Source organism: Sorex fumeus, unplaced genomic scaffold (genome assembly GCF_029834395.1).
Source record: "Sorex fumeus unplaced genomic scaffold, SorFum_2.1 ptg000122l, whole genome shotgun sequence".
Classification (NCBI taxonomy): Eukaryota; Metazoa; Chordata; class Mammalia; order Eulipotyphla; family Soricidae; genus Sorex; species Sorex fumeus.
The window spans coordinates 19,732,323-19,754,654 of NW_026606179.1; the positions used below are offsets into that span (position 1 = coordinate 19,732,323).

At 56.7% G+C, this 22,332-nt stretch overlaps 3 protein-coding genes across 4 annotated transcripts in view; 1 reads left to right on the forward strand and 2 right to left on the reverse strand.

The window, feature by feature from the left end:
* Window positions 1-2,806: 2,806 nt before the first annotated feature.
* Window positions 2,807-6,026, forward strand: GGN (gametogenetin). Its single transcript, XM_056136629.1, has 3 exons — window positions 2,807-4,665; window positions 4,816-5,190; window positions 5,909-6,026. The coding sequence occupies exons 1-3, from the start codon at window positions 3,146-3,148 to the stop codon at window positions 6,024-6,026; spliced, it is 2,013 nt and encodes a 670-aa protein (XP_055992604.1). The 5' UTR covers window positions 2,807-3,145.
* A 765-nt stretch (window positions 6,027-6,791) lies between these two features.
* Window positions 6,792-15,110, reverse strand: PSMD8 (proteasome 26S subunit, non-ATPase 8). Of its 2 annotated transcripts, none has more exons than XM_056136356.1 (7): window positions 14,866-15,110; window positions 13,881-13,953; window positions 13,674-13,776; window positions 9,998-10,163; window positions 9,204-9,304; window positions 7,969-8,080; window positions 6,792-7,010 (listed from the first exon to the last, which is right to left on the reverse strand). In XM_056136356.1, exons 1-7 carry the CDS (start codon window positions 15,037-15,039, stop codon window positions 6,873-6,875), a joined length of 867 nt encoding a protein of 288 aa, XP_055992331.1. In that variant the 5' UTR covers window positions 15,040-15,110; the 3' UTR covers window positions 6,792-6,872. The 2 variants fall into 2 exon arrangements, with proteins under 2 accessions (XP_055992331.1, XP_055992330.1); XM_056136355.1 differs by having other exon boundaries at window positions 14,803-15,110.
* A 4,150-nt stretch (window positions 15,111-19,260) lies between these two features.
* Window positions 19,261-22,332, reverse strand: part of CATSPERG (cation channel sperm associated auxiliary subunit gamma) — a 30,347-nt gene continuing 27,275 nt past the window's right edge. The window contains exons 23-28 of the mRNA XM_056136082.1: window positions 22,117-22,180; window positions 21,924-22,019; window positions 21,689-21,775; window positions 19,828-19,920; window positions 19,633-19,738; window positions 19,261-19,519 (exon numbers count right to left, since the gene is read on the reverse strand). Of these exons, the coding sequence (XP_055992057.1) occupies window positions 19,280-19,519; window positions 19,633-19,738; window positions 19,828-19,920; window positions 21,689-21,775; window positions 21,924-22,019; window positions 22,117-22,180 (686 nt within the window). The 3' untranslated portion in view covers window positions 19,261-19,279. The remainder of the gene's footprint in view (window positions 19,520-19,632; window positions 19,739-19,827; window positions 19,921-21,688; window positions 21,776-21,923; window positions 22,020-22,116; window positions 22,181-22,332) is intronic.

The following is a 22,332-nucleotide window of genomic DNA, read 5'->3' on the forward strand; positions in this document are numbered from 1 at the left end:
TCCCTCCACCCACCCTCTCCCCCGGCCCCTTCGCCCCCTCGCCCACCTTCTTCCAGCAGGGTTTCTTTCTTCCTCCTGCCTTCTCTCCTCTCCCATGCCTACCTTCTCCCCCTGCACCTCTCCTCCGGGGCCCCACCTGGCCTCCCTTTCCCCCATCTTTGCCATCCCCACCCGCCCCCCCAGGCTCCGTCTTCCACTTCCCTTCCCCCTTCAGCTCATCCCCTGTCAACCGGTCTCCTCCTACCTCAGCACAAACCCACAGCCCCACCCAGCGCTCCCCCTCACAGCTGGGGGCCTGCGCATATGTATTTTCTTAGAGCCCAGGAACTCGGCTCCGGTGGCCCCTACTCTGCCTCCGCAGCCCGCGGCCCTGGCCACCCGCTGGGTGAGAAACCCAGGCTCTCTTTCCCCCCCACACCCCCCCAACCCTTCCCGGATTTATGAATGAGGCCGGATGCAAAGCTCACTGAGTCACCCAGCAACGGGAGATGGGCAGGGAGAGCACCAGAGATGGCCAGAGAGAGGCCGAAAGGGAGCTGCAAGCAGAAACAGCCAAAAAAAAAAAAAACCGGGGCGACCGAGACACATCCAGCGAGCGTTTCATTCACAAAAACCAAGGCTGCTCCCTCAGGCCCCTGCCGAGCGAAGGCAGCGGCGGGGAGATGGGGAGGGGGGGCGGGAATTGATCCCTCCTCCTCCCCCTCCCCGCCCCAGCATCCTTCAGAACCGTTTTACCCCGCCCCCCAGCTCGGGGGACGGAGCCCTCCGCCCAGGAACCGCGACCGGTGGCCAGCCCCTCAACTACCACCCAGCACAAGAACCCCGGCGTCCTCACCTTAGGGACCCAGGCCACGAGCTCTCGTCCCTTCCCCCACCAGCCGGCTGCCGGGTTTCCCCGTCCTTCGGGAGGGGAAGGGGCGGCTGCAGCGCCCCCAACCCCCTTTTCTCAATGGGATGGGATTTTGTGAATGAGCAGTCACGTGACTCTGCTTCCTTTGTCCGCCCGCCTCCCCCGACAACAGGTGAAGCCGAGAAAGCGGGCAGGGGTCTCCCGGAGGGCCTAGCCGGGATGGGACGCCAAGACTTAGAGGTGCCCTCGGCTCCCCACCAATGTTTGCCGGGGCTGGGGGGAGTGGTCCCCAGAGTTCTTCAATGGTGAGGGTCCGGTGCGGAATTTTATGAATGGGGCGTCCTCGGAGCGAGTCCGGGACCCCCAGATGGAGACTGGTCCCCCAAATGGCTGCCGCGCGCTTAGGGCCCCCCACCCCCTGGCCCTTCCAGCCGGGGTGTGGGGGCGCCCGGGTGGGCAGAAGCGCCGTGCCGGCCGCCCCCTCACCGGGACAGGCGGCGTGACAGCCCCGGTCCCCGCGCCCCCCTCGGCACCTGCCTGGGAGGCTCCGGCCGGGCTCCGAGCGGCGGCGAAGTGGCCTCCTCCTCCTCCTCCTCCTGTTCGCTCCGGCTCCCTCGCTGGCTCCGGCGGCGCTAGAGACGGGCACCGGGAGCCGGGGCGAGGGGGGAGGGAGGGGGAACCTGGAGGATGGGTGGGGGGGAGGGGGCGGCCTGGGGGAGGGGTGAGCGCCGGGCGGGCGGACTTGCCCGCTGGGTCCTAGAGCCCGGCTCGGGCTGCCGCGAAGAGCCCCCCAGCCCCCATTTTCTCAGGATCCAGAGAGAATCCCCTCCTCTCCCACCCATTCGAGTCACTGGTCCCCGAGGATGTTGGAGAAGGGGATCCGGGCCGGGTTTCCGGGTTCTAAGGAGGCGGGGGACCACGCTTTGGGTTCTGAATGGGAGGGGCTGGTGGCCGCAGGGTTCGAAGAGGGCGGGGCCAGAAGGGAGGTCGCGGGGGGGGGGCGGGGACGGGCGGGTGCGGAGGGTGGGGGGGGTGTCCCGGGACCCGAGCGGCCGAGGAAGCATTTGGAGGCGCGAACCGGGGCGTGAGTCCCGGAGCGGGCACGGCAGGTGGACCTTCTGCGCGGACCGGAGGAAGACTAGGGCCGCGGTGGATGCGAAGTGGCCGGGTCCTGAAAGGGCGGAGTTTCGGAGTAAATTGCTTTAGGGGGCGGGGTGCTTGGAGCTCCGAAAGGGAGGAGCTACGTAGCGGGGTTCGTAATGGGAGGGGGCTTCAGAAGAGGGCGGAGCTAATGAGAGCGAATTCAAGGGGTGGGCTTTTAGATGACAAGCCAGGCTCGGGGTCGCGGGGTGGGGTGGGGAGGTGGGCGGGGGCGAGCAGGAAGACACCCGCGTAGTCGCCTAGGCGAGATCCAGGTTCGTGGCGAGCGGGCGAGGGGGCGGGGCCTCGAGCCCGGGGGCGGGGCCTAGATCTCGGGGTCCGTCCGCGCTGTCTCGCCCACTTGCCTTCCCCCCGCACCCCCCGTTCTTTTCGGTTATTTTCTGCTACGGCCGTTCCCCGCCCTGCCCTGGGCCCAGGGGGCCGCGGTGTGCGCTCGGGTCTGCGGGAGGAGTCGGTGAGTGCGGCTCCCCGGGCGAGGGCGGAGCTGGGGCGGGGCCTGCGGAGAGGGGTGTGGCCTGCATGGGGCGGCCAGCGAGTCCGCCGGGGCCGGAGACCGCGTCGCGGCCCCGGAAGGGGGTGGGGGGGCACCCAAACGACGGACAGAGAGGGAAGGGGACCAGAGGGTTACCGGTGAGGACCGAGCGGCTAGCACATGAACACCTGGCGCTTACTTGTTAGGCGGGGCCGGGGGTGGGACTAGGGGCGGGAAGGGCGGGGGTGGGGGGTGATGAGGTCGGAGCCCCGGACAATCGGGGGTGGGGCCTGGGCCTCGGGAGCCCGGCGAGAGTGGGGGGCGAGGAGCCTGAACTCCTTTTAGGCCTTTTAAAGGCTTCTCTGAACACCACCTTCGTGAGTGATGTGCCCGCGTGGCTGACAGGCGGACCACTGCTGTCTTGAAGCCTGGAGACCCCAAAGAATTCGGGGTGTGATTTGAGTGAGGAGCCGGGAGGGCCAGGGAACCCGGGTGCTGCTAGCCGCTTAGAGCCCCTTGGGTCTGGAGGGACAGTTGGAGGGCGGAAGCGGGACTAAAGGGCCCAAGTTGGGCCAGCCTTTTGGGGGTCCCCCGGCCCCCGCAGTCCTGGCCGACTGACTGGCAGAAGCTCTTCTGACCACAGTCCCTGATCTCCGTCAGAAATGGGGAACGTGCAGTCGGAGCCGTCCACAGGTGGGGGCTCCCGAAAAGAGCAGGCCTCGGACCGCGCCTCGGACTCCCGCCGGACGTCCCTGGTAGAGCCCGAGGGGACCCCCCCGTCCCCGGCCATGCGCCTGGCTCGGGGGCTGGGCGTCTGGTTCCCTGGCAGCTCCGCGCCCCCGGGCCTCCTGGTACCCCCGGAGCCGCAGGCCTCACCCGCGCCCCTGCCCCTGACCATAGAACTGCCCTCACCAGTGACGCCCCCTTCAGAGGCGGCGGCAGCAGCCGCGGTGTCCACACCACCCCCGGCCCCTGTGGGGACCCTGCTGCCCGCGCCGTCTAAGTGGCGAAAACCCACGGGCACCCCGGTAACCCGGATCCGCGGGCTGCTGGAGGCGAGCCATCGCGGCCAGGGCGACCCTCCGAGCCTCCGCCCACGGCCGCCGACGCCGCGGCCACTCACCCTAGAGGACCCCAACTTTGTCCCGAGGGTTTCATCCCCGACTCCGCCGCCCCTGGAGCCGCGGAAGCCGCCGCCGCAGCCGCCGCCTTCTTCCGACCGTCAGACCCCGGACCGCAGAATCGCGCCCGCTCTGGCCACACCTGCCAAAGCCCCTCCGGAGGGCCAGCCCGGGCCGGGCGCCGAGACCCCGACGGCCGGCGGGCCCCGCCGAGGGACGCTCCCGCAGGCGGGCGAGGGCGAGATGGCCCGGGCCGCGGCCTCCGAGTCCGGCCTGAGCCTGCTGTGCAAAGTCACCTTCAAGTCGGGGCCCCCGCTGGCTCCCCCCGCGCCGTCCAGCTCCTTGCCGGCCAAAGCCTCGCTCGGGGGCGCGGGCGCCGGAGGCCACTTCTCCGCCACCTCGGGGGCCATCTCCTACGCTGAGGTCCTCAAGCAGGGGCCCCTGCCACCCGGGGCCGCCCGTCCGTCGGGAGAGGCCCCGCGGGGGGCTCAGGAAGCCGAGGGCGGCGACGGAGACGGCGAGGGGTGTTCCGGAGCCCCCGCGGCGCCTGCATCCCACACCCGCACCCTCCCGCCGCCTCCCTACACCACCTTCCCAGGCTCGAAGCCCAAATTCGAGTGGGTGAGCGCTCCCGATGGGCCCGAACGCCACTTCCGCTTCAACGGCGCGGGCCGGGGCTCCGGGGTGCCCCGACGGCGCGCGGCCGCGCTCTCCGGGCCCTGGGGCTCGCCGCCGCCGCTGCCGGGGCGCACGCTGCCGGCCCCCGCGCCCCGGCGGCCCGCGCCCGCCCTGCTGGCGCCGCCCATGTTCATCTTCCCGGCGCCCACCAACGGCGAGCCCGTGAATCCCGGGGCCCCCGGCCCGCAGGAATTGCCGCCGCCGCCGCCCACGCCGCCGCCCGCGCCGCCGCCCGCACCGCCACCCGCGCCGCAGCCGCCCGAGCTGCTGCCCACGCCGCTGCCGGTGGCGCCCGCGCCCACCCCGGGTCCCGGCCACTTGGAGTCGGGCCTCGCTCCTGCGCCGGCGCCCGCTCTGCCCCTCGCCTTGGCCGCAGACCAGGCCCAGGTCCAGGCGCAGGCCCAGTCCCAGAGCAGGGCTCCGACCCCGGCTCTGACCTCGACTTCGACCCCGGCCCCGGCTCTGGCCCCGGCCCCGGCTCCGGCCCCGGCTCCGGCCCCAGCTCTGGCCCTGGCTCCGGCCCCGGCTCCGGATCCATCCCCAGCGCCAGCGCCAGCACCAGCGGCAGCTCCAGAGCCAGCTCCAGAACCAGATCCCAACGTAGCTGAGCCCTCGGCGCCTGCACCCGCGCCGGCCAAGACCCGCACGCGCAGGAGCAAAGGTTCCCGCGCGGCCCGGGCCGCGGCCCGTGAGGAAGGCGCTCCTGGCGATGGTCCTCGGGGACGGACTGCAGCCACAGAGGACGGCGGTGGAGGAAGTGGCAGCGGCGGGGCTGCTCCGGCCGGGACCGCGAAAGCGGGCACCACCCGCCACTGGCCACCCTTCCAGGTGCTTAACTCTTGTCCCTGCAAGTGTTACTGTCGTCACCAGCCGCGCCATCGCCGTCTACCTCGGAACGTGTCTGCCTGGTGAGGGGACGTCGGGGAGCAGGGCGGGGGGCACATTCCTAAATCTTCACCCCACTTTCCTGGATGGTCCCCTTCAGCATCTGACCCAGCAGAGCACCGATCCCTGAGCCCTGTCGGGGCCAAGGGCACATCTAGCCTCATATCCAGACCTCAGGGCTGCCCCTGGTCCCTGTTGTCTGGGGCCACCAGGGACGGAAGCTGGACTGAGCCTTGACCCAGTCCCTGAGGGCACCAAGAGGGACCACATCCCCAGCTTTCCTGGGCATCTGGGGAGATGATTTCTGGCACAACCCTTTGTAAACCAGACCTCCCATGGTGGGAAACATCCCTGGCCTCTGCCCTTCCTTTCAATTTCTGGCAACTTCTCAACGCCTTGAGCACTGACCACCAGAGGGCGCTAATGCTCTCAGGTCAGGCCAGTCTTCAAATGCAGGGGAGACAGCTTCTTCAATGACACCCCCTCCACCCTCCCCACACACATACTGAATTCCAGGATCCAGTCACTGGGAGACTATTCTAGACCCCTTGGGACTCAGCTGGAGGTGGGGGGGGCACTCTCTCCCTTAGTCCCCTTTCAGGGAAGTTTAAGTTGCCACACCCCTGCCTTTGGATGCCTGAGAGATGCAGGCATGTCCTTTGAGCAGATGGGGAAGTGAAGCTTTGCAGGGGTCCAGGCCTGGCCACCTTCCTGGCCCTGCTGATTGCTCCCTCCCCCTAGGCTGAGCACACCCACCAACCACCTGAGCGAGCCGCCCTGGGTCGCCACCATCAAGCTGGCTGGCTCTCTGGTAGCCGGGCTGGAGCATTATGACTTACAGGCCACTCATTCCAACTGAGCACAGTGGAGTCCGTGCGCTCTGCCTTCCCCTCCTTGACAATAAAATAACCAGCCTGACATGCAGCTGCCTGCCAAGTGTCCAGAGGGCTGAAGGGATGAGGGTGGGCAGGGTTGTATCCAGAGCACCCCCTGGTGGAGCAGGGAGGCCCAGCCCAAAGCGGCAATCCATGTATTATCTGGACTGATGGGGTCCGGGGTGAGATGGTCTCATTTCCTGATGCCATTTATGAATGGACTTGGTGCCAATCTCTGGGAATCTCTGCAACCCCTTTGCAATGGAAAACTCTTCACCACTTATGCCAGGGAAATGAAGACTTTCCCAGCTCAGCCAGGCGGGGTTCTGCACGCTTAAGGGGGCTTGGGGAAGGACAGGACCCAACAGAGCCAAGCAGGGCCCCCATCTTTTGCTCATGCAGGCTTTGAACTGGTAGTCCACAGTCGGGTTCTGTTTCACAAGTTTTAATCATTTGTTTCATTCATTGCAAACATTTTTGGGGAAGGCAACACCACCCCTTGGCTTAAAAAAAAAGGTGCCTCAGGCTGACCTTCCCGCAAGTCTGCAGTGGTGGCCCTGCAAGTCCCTCCTCCCACCGGGCACCCCCACGGGTCACAGTGCCAACAGGCCCTAGGCAGAGGGCAGGCGTGTCTGAGGACTTCAGAAAGACCACTGAACAGAGGCTGACACCCCCACCCATAGCCCCCAAACTCCCATTTCAGTTAGGAACCTGTCTCCTCGTGTTCCTGGGGAGACAAGGGCCTGAGAAAGGATGTCAATCCATTTATTGGAAGAAGCTTTGCCTGGAACTTCAGCGCTGGCCTAGGCCCGGCCCCCGGGCCAGCAGGCTCAGACGATCATCTCCAGCTGCCGCGCGTACTCGATCACCTGCTTGGCCAGTTCTGTGGAGGGGATGGTCGTGTCTTCCGGCTTCTGCTGCTGGCTGGCAAAACTGTAGTAGTTGTTGAGGCCCAGGACCCACCCGCGCTGCAAGGAGGGAGGGAGATGGTGGGGTGACGATAAAGGCTCCCGCCCACCCACCCATGGAGCCTGGGGGTGGTGGGGGGTAACCTGGCTCACTTTCCTCACAGCCAGACTCTACCAGTAGAACTCTAGGCGAATGATTTTTGCCTCCTGTCTCCATGCCTTAGTTTCTCCAAGTTTGAGTTGGGAACCCTAGTTGCATCCCTCTGGTGTTAGCTCCTAAGTAGATCACTATCTCACCTTTTCCAGACTTCTTGGGTTTTAAAGAATTGGGGGAGGGAGGGAGCCACATCAGACAGTGCTCAAAACTTACTCCTGGCTCTACATTCAGGGATCACTTATAGTGGGCTTGCGGGAACGACCATAAGGGGTGCCACGGGCTGAACCAGTTGGTAAGCATTCAAGACAAGCGCCTGACCCACTGCACTCTCGCCAGCCCTCCTCCAATCCGTTTTTCTTTTTTTTTTTGGGGGGGGAGGGTTTGGGTCACACCTGGCAGTGCTCAGGGCTTACTCCCGCCGGTGCTGGGGGACCATATGGGATGCCAGGGATCAAACCCAGGTTGGCCATGTGCAAGGCAAACACCCTCCTCGCTGTGCTAATGCTCCTGCCTCTCTCGTCCATTCTCAACCCTCCATGGACATGGACCACTGCAGTCCCGGGCCTCAGCAAAACTGGGTATCTGACTCCTGCTCAAACACCCCACCAAGTCTGGGGGACTTGGACAGTAGCCTACAGGGTTCCCCCACAACACCTCAGTGCCAGATCTGGAGTTCAGTTCTCAGGCGCCTTCAACCCCTGTTCTACAAATAGGGAAATGGAAACCCAAAGGAGTCTGGCAATTCGCATTAAGTCACAGCAGGATTTAAACCTCAGCAGTTTGGTTCAGTATCCCACCAAGCCATCCCATGCTGCTCTCAGCGAGTATAGCCTCTGGCCCCGTGCCCTGCACCCTAATCACCTTCTTGGCGTAGTCTGTCATCTTTTTAGGGGTACTGAAGAAGAGGATGCGGGTGGCTTCAGTGAAGAGGATTTTCTCGTAGGCTTTCTCGATGCACCCCGCAATCTCATCCCTGTAACGAAGAGGCAACTTTCTGGTCTCTGCCCTCCCTGGCAACCCCAAAGGGCTGCACCGTGTCCCCTGCCCCATTTAACAAACACAAGCCCAGGAACGGGAATGGCCTGACAGGAAGAATGCCAGAGCCAGCGGCACCTGCATGGAGACGTCTGCTGCCAACCAGCACTCAATCCCGTGCCCAGCCTTGGAGTCAGGAGATGAGAGCTCTCCCAACAGGGTGCTGCACCCCTTTTCTGCATCCTAACCCCCTACCAGGAGTTACTCTGTGATACTAGAAGCAGCATGGAGTCACAGGAGGAGGGGTGAGCCCTGAGTGGGGGAAGGACCCACTTCTGAAGTACCTCATCACTTTGGAATGATGAAATACTATTGTTTTGTTTGGAAGGGGAGCACACCTGGTGATTCTTGGATTATACTCCTGGCTCTGTGCTCAGGAATCACTCCAAGCAGTGCTCACGGTACCATATGGGAAGGCGGAGATCAAACTTGGGTCAGCAGAATGCAAGACAAATGCCCTACCTGCTGTGGAATCGCTCTGGCCCCAGGAAAGCTGAAATACTTAAATTAAAATAATCTAAATTGGGAGCCCAGAGAGACAGCACAGCAAGCAGGGCACTTGCTCTACACGCAACCAAGCAACCCAGGTTTGATCCCAGGCACCCCATATGGTCCCCTGAGAACCAGGAGTAAACCCTGAGCATTGCTGGGTGTGCCCCCATTACCCTAGAAAAACAAAAACACAGGGCCAGGAAGACAGTACAGTGGGTAAGGCGCCTGCCTGCCTTGCATGTGGTCGACCGGGGCTCAACCCCTGGCATCCCATCACTTGGTCCTGGACCCAGGCAGGTAGACCCCAAAACCAAAAATAAAATAACCTAAACCGGTGAGCTGGAGCACTCCTGGGAAAGGCGGCCCCGGGCTCACGCCACTCTCAGCACAAGCAACAAGTCCAGAGCGAGGTGAGGCCGGTGCCCGCCAGCACAGGACCAGTTCCCGATCACACACCAGGAGAGGCATGCCCAGCCCCTGCTCACTGCGACCAGACAGGACTCAGCCTCAGCTGTGACTCAAGCACCCACTCTTTTTGGACCTGCCCCCCCACCCCCATCCCCACGGACCTGATGGTGTCAAGCAGGATGTCGATGAAGAAGGTATAGCTCTCAGCTGGGATGTTGCCTTTGGCCAGGAACACCTTGTTGTAGCTCCCCTCCATCAGGTACTGCGGAGGCCAGCGGGGAGGAGGGTGAGGAAGAGGAAGACCAGGGGCTGACCCCCTGAGGGGCCTCACAGAGCACCCAAAGTCTCCCTGATCCCCACCTGCAGAACCCCTCTGCCACAGTCCCCCGTTTCCCATGCAGACTCAGGCACGCCCCCCTTCACAAACACCCCTCCAGGCCCGCTGCCAGCTGTCGCCTACTGGGCAAATCAGCTCACATATTCCTAGCCAGCTGGGTCCTCCCCAAGTGGCTCTTCCGTTTGTCCCCTTTACAGGTATGAGGGTCACACCTGGCTGTGGCTGGGGGCTCTGTGGACACAAGCACCCAGGCGCCCATTTCGGCTTTGGGCCTCGTGGTCAGGCTGCCTGTGCCTCTGGAATGCTTCCTCCCCAGATGTCCATGTGCCTGGGTCTTTCCCCTTCCAACGCCACCTTTAGCAAGATTTCCCTGACCACCTTCAGCAAACACGTCCCCTGTCCCTAACCTCTGGCCATTTCACCGTGGTGCCTCCTGCCTGCCCCCTCTCCTGCATGCCATCCTGCTGTGACCAAGGCACTTTGCTGTACTGCTTGCCATTGGCCCTAAGCAACACGGGGCATGTGGCCTGGGTCTCAGGCTGTCATTAGGGCGAACCTGACTCCCATCCAGGAAGCCACACCAGTGCCCATCCCCGTGCCACCCACACACAGACTCACCTGCTCAAGGGACACGGGATGCTTGATGTACACATTGGTCTGGATGTCCTTGGCAGGCAGCCGCTCCAGCTCCGTGTGGAATTCAGCCACCCGGTTCTGGGACAGCAGGAAGAGGAGGTTGAGGCCCAAGAGCTGGTGCATGTAGGCCGACTCAGGAAGCTGATCCCTGGAGGCCAAGAGGGAGGAACCAAGGTGAACAGGGCTGAGGGTCTCCCAAGCTCACTCCTCCATCCCCTCACTCGATTCCAGCCACCCTAATGGCTGCCCCCTGCCATCTCCCCAGAGGCAGGGCTAGTTCTGGGCTTCCAGACAAAACAGGCCCAGGGACATTAAGGAGCCATGAATCACATAAATCCAAGCAAGTGACCTCACTGCCATAAAGTGACTCGGTCTCAGCTCCAACTTCAAAACAGGCACAACAGCCACTTTGTAGAGGCAGGTTAAATCACTAGAGGGATTATGAGAATTACATGATTTAACCTGAATAAAGTTATTGCACTATCACATGTCCAAATAAATATTAAGTGTTAGCAATGATTATGATATTAAGAATTCCTAACTGATGGGGGCTGGAGCGATAGCACAGTGGGTAGGGTGTTGGCCTTGCTTGCAGCCAACCCCGGTTCGATTCCCAGCATTCCATATGGTCCCCCGAGCACCGCCAGGAGTAATTCCTGAGTGCAGAGCCAGGAATAACCCCTAAGCATTGCCGGGTGTGACGCAAAAAAAAAAAAGAAAAGAAAAAAGAATTCCTATCCGATCTTGAGAAGGAAATGTGCCACTGGTGGGAAGGGTTAAGGAAGGGAACAATAGGACAATGGTGGAGGGGAAAAGTGTTTGCCGGGCGGGCGGGAGGAAAACTGGGGGCATTGGTGGAATACCAGTTAAGGGACTAGTGTTAGAAAACTGTGCGTCTGAAAACTTAATCATAACTATCTTTGTAGTTCTGTAATTCACAGCGATTCAATATGCTTAAGAAAAAAAAAAGCAGAGCTCCAAAAAGAAATCTAAGGAATGATCCTACTGCAACACAACTAAGCAAACTACCGTCTAAAGACTATAAAGCAACAGTCTTATTGATGCTCATGGAAATCAGAACAATGGATGTACAAAAGGAGAACAAAGACAATGAAAATAAGAGACATTTCAAACAAAAACCAGAGGCCAGTAATCCCAAAGATGGCTTGATGGTTTACAGTTGTTCACCTGGCCAGGGAAAGGCTGCAAGTTTGTATCACAAGTCCCAGGGTGACTCCCTGCCATCAGGGACGCTCAGTGCTGAGACTACCCTGTACGTAGAGAGTGAAGGGCAAGCATGAAGGCAGGAGTCTAAATCTGGGTGTACATGTGCAGACACAATTCTGCCTACCCTGCGCTCTGGGGCTCCCTGCTGAGGGAGAATAAGAAATCAGAGAGCTAAAAAAAATCAAGGAGTTGAAATTTAAAAATCCCAAATGAAGGATTTCAGAGTAAACCAAATAAAGCAGAGGACTGAATCAATGATGTGGAAAACAGGGTAAAGGAAAGCATCCAAAAAGACCAGCAAATGGGCTGGAGAGAGAGCACAGCGGGGAGGGCGCTTGCCTTGCACGTGGCTGACTGGGTTTGATCCCCAGTACAAATGGTTCCCCAAGCCTACCCGTAGTAACTCCTGAGTGCAGAGCCTGGAGTAAGCCCTGAGCACTGGCAGGTGTGGCCCAAGAAACAAAACAACAAACTACAACAATACAAAGAGATTAGCAAAGAAAAACATCCACAAAGATAAAAACATAACATACTTTTGGGACATCATCAAGAGGAATGTTCACATCCTGGGGTTTGAAAGAGAGAAAATACAGAGAAGAAAGGGAGGCAGAAATCTTTTATACTGAGATGGGGGATGTGGTGGGGGTGGGTCCATGCTCAGGGCTTACTCCTGGCCTCTGTACTCAGGAATCGCTCCTGCAGGCTGGGTGGAGTGGGGGATGGGGAAAGAACTATAAGGGATGCTGGAGATCGAAGTGGGGTCAGTTTGGGTAAGGCAAATGCCCTACTCGCTGTACTATTACCCCAGCCCTGGGGGCAGAAACCTTACTTGAAAAACAATAGCCATGAAGTTCCCCAGGCTCAGGAAGAACAGACACCTCTGGATCCAGTTCAAAGCATTTTAAACAAAACAAACAAGAGACTAACATATACGAGATGTATAATAATCAAAATGGCAAATAATCAAAATGGCAAAAATCGGGGCTGGAGAGCCAGCACAGTGCCGGGCTGGAGAGCTAGCACAGCGGGTAGGGCATTTGCCTTGCACACAGCCGACCCGGGTTCGATTCCCAGCATCCCATATGGTCCCCTGAGTACCGCCAGGAGTAACTCCTGAGTGCAGAGCCAGGAGTAACCCCTGTGCATCGCCAGGTGTAACCCAAAAAGCAAAAAGCAAAAAAAAAAAAAATATATATATATACACATATATATAAAATAAAATAAAATGGCAAAAATCAAACATAAAGGAGGAGGACTAGAGACATAGAAGAAAGCAAAGAGTGACATACAAGGAAACCTACAGGACTATCAGTGGATTTCTTAGCAGAAAACTTACAGCTAAGAAAGAAACAAGTTTTCCAAGTGCGGGAAGCAGAAATACCTCAACCAATAGTACTTTTATACAGCCAGGCTATCACTCAGAATAAAAATAGAAAAGGGGCGCAGGAGACACTGCAAGAGGCAGGGCAATTAACTGCACCCGGCCGACCTGGGTTTGATCTTTAGGGCCTCCCGAGCACAGAGCCAGAAGTAAGACAAGAGCATCACCAGGTGTGCTGCAAAATCAAAACCAAAAAGCAGTGAAGAGCTTTACAGTTTTTTTTTTTTTTAAAGAAAAGGACTTGATTTCCATAAGCCCTGCCTTTCAAGAAATACTAAAAGGACTTCAGGAAAGTCAAAAGAAATGTTCTTAGAAGCAGAGAAAAACAAGAATGGAAAATGTGAAGGGTGAGGAGCAAAATAAAAACTAGAAAATATTAGGAACTATTAGAATGAGGGGGGAAAAAACTCAAAACACCTAGTTTCACATGAAACCAGGTTTCATGTGAAAGCTTCACATGAAAATCTTTCTTCCAAACAGCCAAATATGGGGCCAGAGTGACAGCACAGGCAGGAGCTTGCTCTGCCCTTGACCTGGGTTTGATCCTGGCACCCCATATGGTCTCCCAAACTCCTCCAGGAGTTTCCTGAGCACAGAGCCAGGAGTAAGCCCTTAGTCTGGGCCCCAAATAAAATCAAAACAAGCAGACTATCTCCTATATTACTATGAGAAATATCAAGACTTATTAGCGGGGCTGGAGCAATAGTATAGCGGGTAGGGCATTTGCCTTGCACGCGGCTGACCCAGGTTCGATTTCCAGCATCCCATATGGTCCCCTGAGCACTGCCAGGAGTAATTCCTGAGTGCAGAGCCAGGAGTAAGCCCTGTGCATCGCCAGATGTGACCCAAAAAGCAAAAAAAAAAAAAAAAGACCCTACTGGAGCCATCAGGGGATGAATCTGAAGAGGTGAGAGGCGGGTCCAGCTAGTACAGGCCAACCCTGTGGCCTTTAAGGCAGGGGGAGGCCGGTGAAGGAAGATGATGACAAGGGGCCAAAGCAGCAGGAAGGACAGAGCAGCCACACCCCAAGTATTAACTGTGAATCCTCACTTGTAGTCAAAGTAGTAGCACTTGAGCTGAGCCATGTAGCGCTCGAAGGACGGGATATCTTTGCGGAGGATGCTCCACTGGGCTCCGATCTCCAGGATGTCACCTGAGAAGAACAGGGAAGGCCTTCAGGGGGTGCCCGAGTCCCTCCCCAGCTAACTACCACACCCCCTTAGCCCAGCACCCCCAACCAACATCAGAGACACTCACGAGCCAGAATGAGCTGCTGTCTGGTCAGTTTGGTCCCAGTGGTTGGCAGGAAATTGAGTTCCAGGAGAACCAGCTGCGAGGGAGGGAAGGTGGGAAGGAAGAAAGGAAGCTACTTCAAGGGGAAATCAGTATCTTCTTTTGGCCTCAGTCGTCCCCTCTAGAAAATGGAGCTAATGATGCTCCCTGACTCATACCAGTTGTTGTGTTCAGAGTCATTCATCATTTGGCACAGGGCCTGGGGACACCCAGTGGTGCTTATTTATTTAGGGTTTCCTCATGTGACAAGTATTAATAGCCCCTCTGGGAAAACAGGAAACACCCCATACCAGATGCAATGGGCCCAAAGGGGGTAGGAGAGGGCCACTGGCCCCTTACTTCTGGGCCGACTTTCCTGTGTTAGAACCCCAACCCACCCCCATATCTAGAGGCGGAAGGAAGGGTCCCTAGTCCCGACTCCCCCACTCCAGCTCGCACACTCCTGATCCCCCACACTTTCTCAACATCTTAGTCGGGCCTAGGGGATCTGGGCTCCCCCCATTCCTTTCCAAGCCCAGTCGGAAGCACCAGAAGCCCCATTCTGGATCTCTTGCGAATCCTACTTTTTTCTGGGTTCAGCCTCGCCTTCAGGAGGCTGTCCCCTCCCCAGACCCTCTCAGACCCTCCCCGGGCCCGGCCGGCCCCTCATCTCCCACCATACCAGCCTCCTCCTTGCACCACCCCGCCCGGTCCTCGTTCCCCATTTGGTTTCCATGAAGCTCCGACACCTCCACTCTGCTCCCCCACCCCAGGCCTCCAGCTTTTCATCTCTCGCTCGGAGGGGCCCAGAAACGCTCTCGGGCACCTCCTCCCGCGCGGGGCCGCCCGGGTCCCCTCCTGGCCTCTCCCGGCCCCGCTCCACGGCCGCGCTTAGGCGCTGCCGCACCCTCGCCCCTCGGGGACCCCCAGCCCGCCGCGGCCGCACGGGCTCCCTCGCAGCGCCCGGTACCTTGAGACGGCCCAGCTCTTCGCCGCATTTGCTAAGATTGGGGCTTTTACGGTTCCACTCGCCCTTGAGCTGCTCGTACATGCCGGCCGCTGCCTGCAAAACGGCGCCCGAGGCCGCCGCCGCGGGCCCGGACCCCGAGAGGCCCGTGGCCCCGTTCACCGCCGCCGCCGCCATCTTCCGTGATGCGGCAAACCGCCGGCCCCACTTACGGCAGCAACGCCGCCGGACGCGGCCGCGGCGGAAGTGGGGCCCCGGGGGGCGGGGCCTCTCCGGGGGCGGGACCGCGCCCTGCCTGTCTCCGCCCACCGCCGGGAGCGGTCCCTCCCTTTGGGGCGGTGCTCTCGGGACTTGGCCGTTAGAGAACTCGGGCGCCCGAGCCCCGCCTCTGCTGTCACTCAAATGACGACAGGAAGTTCTTTTCCGCCCCAATCGGAAATGGTCGGACTCGCGACGCCTCCCGCGCTTCCCCTAGCTAATATGGCTGCTTTAACTTCAACCTGGGCGTTCGGATGCTATGCTTCTGTGTTTTGGAGGTTCCATATTCAATAAAGGCTGTTGGAATTTTTGTTTTAAGCGTAGAGTTGGCGGTGGTGGGGATTTTGGGACAGCTGTGTCGTCTTTTCCGTTTTTAGAGGACTTGGAGAGGCTGGGTAAACTTTCAGGGGACTGGTAGCTGGTCTGTGATGCATCCTTCCACATTTTCCCCCTGCTTATGCTAATAAGCACGCATTTTACAAAAGTCGTCTGATGTGTCTTTGAATACAACATATCTGCGGAAGATTCCCTAGTTCACAATATAGACACGTGTGCCTAGTTCAGTTTTCCTTAACTTTCAACTATTTCAATTCTATCAGAGCAGTTTTATTAGTTTCCTTTACTTGAATGTCACCAGCTCGTGATACTCAATTTATTGAATGAGTCAATGACTGGATGTGTAAAACACCAAAACTGATTCATGCTGTACATATTCGCTGGGACAGGGGTAGGGGGGCCGGGGGCACACCCATTCATTCTCAGGGGTTACTCTTGGCTCTCTGGAAGTGCTGGAGGACCATATGGGATGCGCGGATGGAACCTGGTTTGAGTGTGTGCAAGGTCAACTCCCTATCAGCTATATTATCTCTCCAGCCCCTATATTTATTTTCTTAAAAACTTGGGGGGGGGGCAGGGAAGGGTTTGGGTCACACCCAGCAACACTCAGGGTTACTCCTGTCTCTATATTCAGGAATCACTTCTGGTGGTCTCACGGAACCATATGGGGTGCCCGGGATCAAACTCTGGTCAGCTGCCTACAAGGCAAGCACCTTACCTGCTGTACTATCCCTCCAGCCCCTGAATTTTTTTTTAAGTGGGGGTGGTTTTGATCATACCAAGCAGTTCTCAGGGCTTATTCATGGCTCTGCCAGCCCTGGAGATGCTTGGGGGACAATATGGGGTGCCAGGAATTAAACCAGTATAAACCAGTGTGCCAGGTAAGGGCCTTAACTGCTGTGCTCTCTCTCCAGCTCCCAAAGCAACATGCTTTTTAGAGATATATTAAAAATATCTCTAGGGGCTGGAGCAATAGCACAGCGGGTAGGGCGTTTGCCTTGCACGCAGCCGACCCGGGTTCGATTCCCAGCATCCCGTATGGTTCCCTGAGCACCGCCAGGGGTAATTCCTGAGCGCAAAGCCAGGAGTAACCCCTGTGCATTGCTGGGTGTGACCCAAAAAAGCAATAAATAAATAAAGATATCTCTAGGACCTGAATGATAGTGCAGTGTATTTGCCTTGCATGCAGCCGACCTGAGTTCTATGCCTGGCATCCCATATGGTCCCCCAAGTACGGCCAGGAGTAATTTCTGAGTGCAGAGCCAGTAATAACCCCTGAGCATCGCCAGGTGTGACCCAAAAAGCAAAAAAATAAATATCTAAATATATATATATCTCTAGATAAATTGGCATATATCTGACACATACACAAACAGAAAAGCCTAGTTGGATAATACTCCTTAGTATGGATAGAGCAGTAAGGGCTCTCATGCTGATATATGGATTTCATGTATGTGCCACTGTTAATAATACTAAAGTAGGTAGAGTGCCTGCCTTACCCATGGCCCACTGAAGTTTGACCCCACAGTACCATGTAGGATCATTCTAATCCCCCCAAGAGTATCCCTGAGTTCAGAGCCAGAAGCAAGCCCGACCAGAACAGCCAGGTGTGGCCCAAACTTTAAAAACAAATAAAAGGAGGCAAAGGAACAGGACCCAATGAATTCTCTGTGGAGTGTCACACTGAGTCTTCTTTAGAGTTCTGACTGTATGTTAAGCAGGAAGAGGATTATTCATGAGTTTTCTGAGGCATGAGAAGAGTTATCCCAAGAACTGGGATTACCCCCTTTAGCTCTTTATAAACCTCTATCCAGATGTTGCTACCTTGGATTCTGCTGATATGAAACCCATATTCTGAGATCTGGGGCTCCATGTCGGTTAAATGGTGAAGATCCATCATAAGATTTTACCAGTTAATTGGTGACCTACTTCAACTAGACTGAAACAGTTTTCAGAGTGTGGCAGAGTCAGGAGAAACAACCCAACAAAAAAGTTGCAACGTCACAGTTCCACCACAATGAAAGTATCTCAGAGGCCAGAGAGATGTGAAAGCAGGTAGGGTGTTGTCCTTGCACACTGCCCACCAGAGTTCAATCTCTGTCACCACCTGTAGTTCCCCCAAGCACCACCAGGAGTGATTCATGAGTATAGAAAGAGCCAGGAGCGAGCCCTGCGTACAGACAGGTGTGACCTCCCAACAAAAGAGAAGATGATGTTGGGGCTAGAGCAATAGCACAGTGGGTAAGGCATTTGCCTTGTACGCAGCTGACCTTGGTACATCTGGTTTGAGTCCCAGCATTCCATATGGTCCCCTGAGCACCACCAGGGGTAATTCCTGAGTGCAGAGCCAGGAGTAAGCCTTGTGCATTGCCAGGTGTGACCCAAAAAGGAAAAGAAAAAAAAGAGAGAGAAAAAGATGTTAATTCTAGTGTTTAGTTTTTTTCAGGGATGGTATCTACCAAATCATTTCTCTCATCTGGGAATGAGAAAAAGGCCATAATTTTCTGTTGCTTTTATGTTTTATAATTTTGTTGTTGCCAATTAGACATTGAGTATAATATGCCCACACTTTTCAGAGACTGTTTTTTCTTTTGCTCTGATTTTCGGCCATACCCAGTGACACTCAACAGCTACATCTAACTTGGTGCCCAGGGGACCTTGCAGTGTGGGACTCAAACCCTGGTCTCTTTCATGCATATCACATACCCATCCCATCAAGCTACCTCTCCAGTCCCCAGTGACTGCTAACTTCTGCTTCACAGATGAGTCCATCCAATCGTGACTCTTGAAAATGGTTGTTGTAGAGTGTGTGTATCCATTGTTATGTGCAGGAACTCGAGTTTCTTGTCCCCAATTTTAATATATCTAGCTTCTAAAATGAAATATGCTGAGTTAGGGAGCTTGCTGGATTAATCCCCGGCACCCGACACACTGTCAAGAGTGACCCATGAGCACAGAGTCAGGAGTAAACCCTGAACACCATTGCCCCTGGGTTGGCCCAAACCCAAAACAACAGTAAAACCCAAGAGAGACGAAACTTTTGTTGTTGTTGTTGTTGTTGGAGTTGGAGGACACATCCGGCTATGCTCAGGACTTACACCTGTACTCAGGTATCACTCCTGCTAGGGCTCAGGGGACCATACACAGTGCCAGGGATCAAAACCAGGTCAACCACAAGCAAGGCAAGTACCCTCCATACTGGTTTTTAGGCGGTTAGACTGCTAGATCAAACTGCACCCCAAGTCTAGATTAACAAAGCTCATAACTGAACTCTTCCCAAGTGGAAAGAGTGTAATGTTGGCTACTTGGCAATAACAACCAATAAAGGAAAAGAAATCTTCAATTTCTCCAGTTTCCTCCAGAAGGCAGACAACTTGAAAGAGATAGACGTTCAAAATATTTAATGACTGGTACAAAACCTGGGCACTGAACAATCTAAACGGCAGGCCACAGCAATGGTCTGGATTGTGAGTCGCATGTAGAGAGGCTGAGAGCACCCTTGGGAAAGGCTCACTTGGTCAAACACACAGAGAGAAGTTTCCATAGTTCCCAGGTAGCACAGAAGAACATGGCTGGCTCAAAGGCATGTGTAGCTGTGTGGTACAAACTAATTAATGCATCCCCTAACAAGGAACCCCAGCCAGTCCTCAGCTTTTGATTTGGGTCTAAAGAAGTGAAAATTCAAGCAAAATGGGAGAGAGGGGGAGACGTGGAAGGGGTGCCTAGTTGCATTTCTAAGATGGCCCAAGAAATGAGGCAGGCGGTGGGCACCTGGCATTTGGTTGGGACAGGCCAGAGGTCAACTCAGCTACTTCTTTAGGGGCTAGCCCTCACTCTCCTCTGTTACCTGGGGGGTGACCCTGGAGTTGGCAGGGGTGGGGAACACAGATTTGGAAGACACAGTGAGGATCCTGGATGAAGATGGGTTGGTATAGTAGGACTCAGACACCATGAGGGTGTTCATCTTCCAGCGAATCATGTTGCAGCCCTTCATTAACAAGGGCACCATGAGGTAGGAGATGACGTAGAGGAATACCAGGCTGATAAAGATGATGGCTGACACCTGTGGAAGGCACCCAGCAGTCAGGGAGGCTGGGGACAGACCTCAGTGGAGCAGGGTGGGGGGGCTTCCTGTTTCGAACCCCACCCTGTTGGCAGGGCCACTCCTGGTCAAACACTTTCCATGAAGATGGAGAGGGTCCGCTTGGCACTGATGGGGAAGCCATGGATGTGTAGCAAGAAGGTGAGCTGGTAATCACAGTAGGTGCTGTTGTCTACTCCTCTGGTGGAAAAGGGGGACTCAGGGTTATACCACCCCCCCACACACACACACAAGTCCCTCTCCCCACCAGGACTACAAGCCTAGCTCACCGATTGCTCACCAACACCTTGAAAAAGAAATCGGGAGCGAAGAAACCTTGGGGAGTGATGTCATAGCAGGGAGAGTTCTCTAAACACAGCCACCTGGGAGGTCAAAGGTCAATCACTCAACAGGAGGCCAGGGATGGAGCAATAGCACAGCGGATAGGGCGTTTGCCTTGCAAGCGGCAGACCTCGGTTCGATTCCCAGCATCCCATGGTCCCCTGAGCACCACAAGGGGTAAATCCTGAGTGCAGAGCCAGGAGTAACCCCTGTGCATCGCTGGGTGCTACCAAAAAAAAAAACAAACAAACAAACAAAAGGAGGGCTGGTCCCTAAGCCCCCCCTCCAACCCAGATTCTGGGGGTGCAAGTTCATCATACCTTCTTCCAGCACTTTGTCATCCCTTCCCACGTAAGCTGTCAATTCAATTTTCTCCTGCCTCAGCAAGGAACCCGCCCACCCCTGAGCCTACAGCCACAATGTAGAGTGCCCATCTCTGTATGCCCTCTCTGACCCTGGCCTTTGCTTCTTCCTTCTACAAATGCAGCTTGAGGAAAGGTGGGGTCCAGTTTTGTTGCCAGCAATTCTTCCCTTTTAACTCATTCCAAGATAGCTTTCGGTTTGGGAGGGTGACAACTCTCATGGGCTATTCCGAGCTTGGTGCTGGGATTGAGCCTCAGGACCCCACCTGCTCTGCATGTGCCCCAGCCCTTGGTGCCACCTGCCCAACCCTCTTCCCCTTAACCCATTCATTCAGTGAGCAGGCAGGAGAGACACGGTGAGTCGTGTGTTACTGGCATCAATTTTTTTTCCTTCCGCTGAATGCAACCTAGCTTTCGAACCCTTAGAAATCCTCCCTTGTTCCTCCACTGTTTTACTTTCCCATCAGGACCTCCCTTCAAACATCAGTCAGTGTCTGCCATGAATTAGTACCATCTATTCATGGTCTCAGCCAACCGACAGTATGCTGAGTGTGTCCAGAACCCGACCTGTGAGGGTAACAGAACCCACTACAGAGTGAAAGCCCTGAGGGGTCAAATTTGGGGACAGGAAGGTCAGGGAGAGAAATCTGGGTGAGATTAGGGAAGGGAGCCAAGGGAGGGTAACCAAAGGCCCCCTCTAGAGAGTGTTTCTGGATGAAGGGGCATCTAAAGAACGTGGGAAAGGGCTGGAGCTACAGTACAGTGGGTAGGGCATTTGCCTTGCACACAACCAATCCAGGTTTGATCCCCGAATCCCATATAGTCCCCCAGCACTGCCAGGAGTAATTCCTGAGTGCAAAGCCAGGAGTGGAGTAACCCCTGTGCATCACCAGTATGACCCCAAAAAGCCAATAAATAAACTCAGGGTAGAGCTCCAGGGGAGAGCACTTGACTTGCTGGTGAGGTTCTGGCACCACAAAAAAAGAGGAGAAAGAGAAGGGAGAGAGGGGGGAGGGGGGAAGGAGGGGAAAGAGGGGAAGAGGAGGGGAAGAGGAAAGGGAAGAGGGGGAGAGGGGAGAGGAGGGAGGGTAGGGAAGGAGAAAGAGGGGAGAAGAGGGGAAGAAAGAGGAGGAAGAGGAGGAAGGGACAGTAAAAGACCAGCACTGGGCTGGAGTGATAGCACAGCAGGTGGGATGTTTGCCTTGCACGCGGCTGACCCAGGTTCGATTCCCAGCATCCCATATGGTCCTCTGAGCACCACCGGGGGTAATTCCTGAGTGCAGAGCCAAGAGTAACCCCTGTGCATTGCCGGGTTTGACCCAAAAAGCAAAAAAAAAAAAAAGACCAGCACTGCCCATCAGTCAACAGTCAGCTTGTGACAGGCAGCATATCACCTGGAGATCAACAGAAGGAACATAGGAGGCTGGCAGCCTGACCCCTTACTCACTCTATGCCAGGGTTCTCATCAGACATGATTGTAAAGAACAAGGGCTCACTGCTCTTCTTAACAGCGATCCAGATGAGGCTTCTGGATCTGTAGAACCAAGCAAGCAAGGGCAGATGTGGGAGATCGGGCGGGGGAGCTGGGGGGGGACCTGGGGGGGGGGAGGAGGGCAGCAGGGGAGGCCCGAGGCAGGTAAACCCAGGAGGATGGAGGCTGCATCCCGCCCCTCAAAGATTACTTGTCCAGAGGGCTGTTATAGCGGATGATTTCCACCTCGCTGTATTCCCGGATGGTGTCCATGGTGGGCCCACCGCCCACCACCTTCAGGATGTAGCTGTGGGGGGTCAGAGGCGCTGAGGAAGCCCGTTCTCAGCCATCTCCTCTCCTGCTCTGCAACCTGCTCCTTACCGCCCTGCTTGCCACATCCTTACCTGCCTTTAAACTTGCCAGACTCTCCTGTCACCAAGTCTTGGATTAAGAAGAAGGGGTAGAAGGCTGCGGCAGGGTGGGGTGGGGGTACAGAGGTATTAGAACAGCCCACAAAGGGGCTGGAGAGATAGTACAGTGGGCAGGGCATTTGCCTTGCACGCGGTCGACCCGGGTTCAATTCCCAGCATCCCATATGCTCCCCTGAGCACCACCAGGAG

Excerpts from the sequence above, each read along its gene's own strand:
- GGN (XM_056136629.1), top strand. The coding sequence starts at position 3,146 with ATGGGGAACGTGCAGTCGGAGCCGTCCACAGGTGGGGGCTCCCGAAAA. Across the intron at positions 4,666-4,815 it reads GCCTTGGCCGCAGACCAGGC|TCCATCCCCAGCGCCAGCGC; the intron begins CCAGGTCCAGGC and ends CCCGGCTCCGGA. Across the intron at positions 5,191-5,908 it reads CCTCGGAACGTGTCTGCCTG|GCTGAGCACACCCACCAACC; the intron begins GTGAGGGGACGT and ends CCCTCCCCCTAG.
- PSMD8 (XM_056136355.1), bottom strand. The coding sequence starts at position 15,039 with ATGGCGGCGGCGGCGGTGAACGGGGCCACGGGCCTCTCGGGGTCCGGG. Across the intron at positions 13,954-14,802 it reads GGGGTCCCCGAGGGGCGAGG|CTGGTTCTCCTGGAACTCAA; the intron begins GTGCGGCAGCGC and ends CCTCCCTCGCAG. Across the intron at positions 8,081-9,203 it reads ATCCTGCTTGACACCATCAG|GGATGAGATTGCGGGGTGCA; the intron begins GTCCGTGGGGAT and ends TCTTCGTTACAG.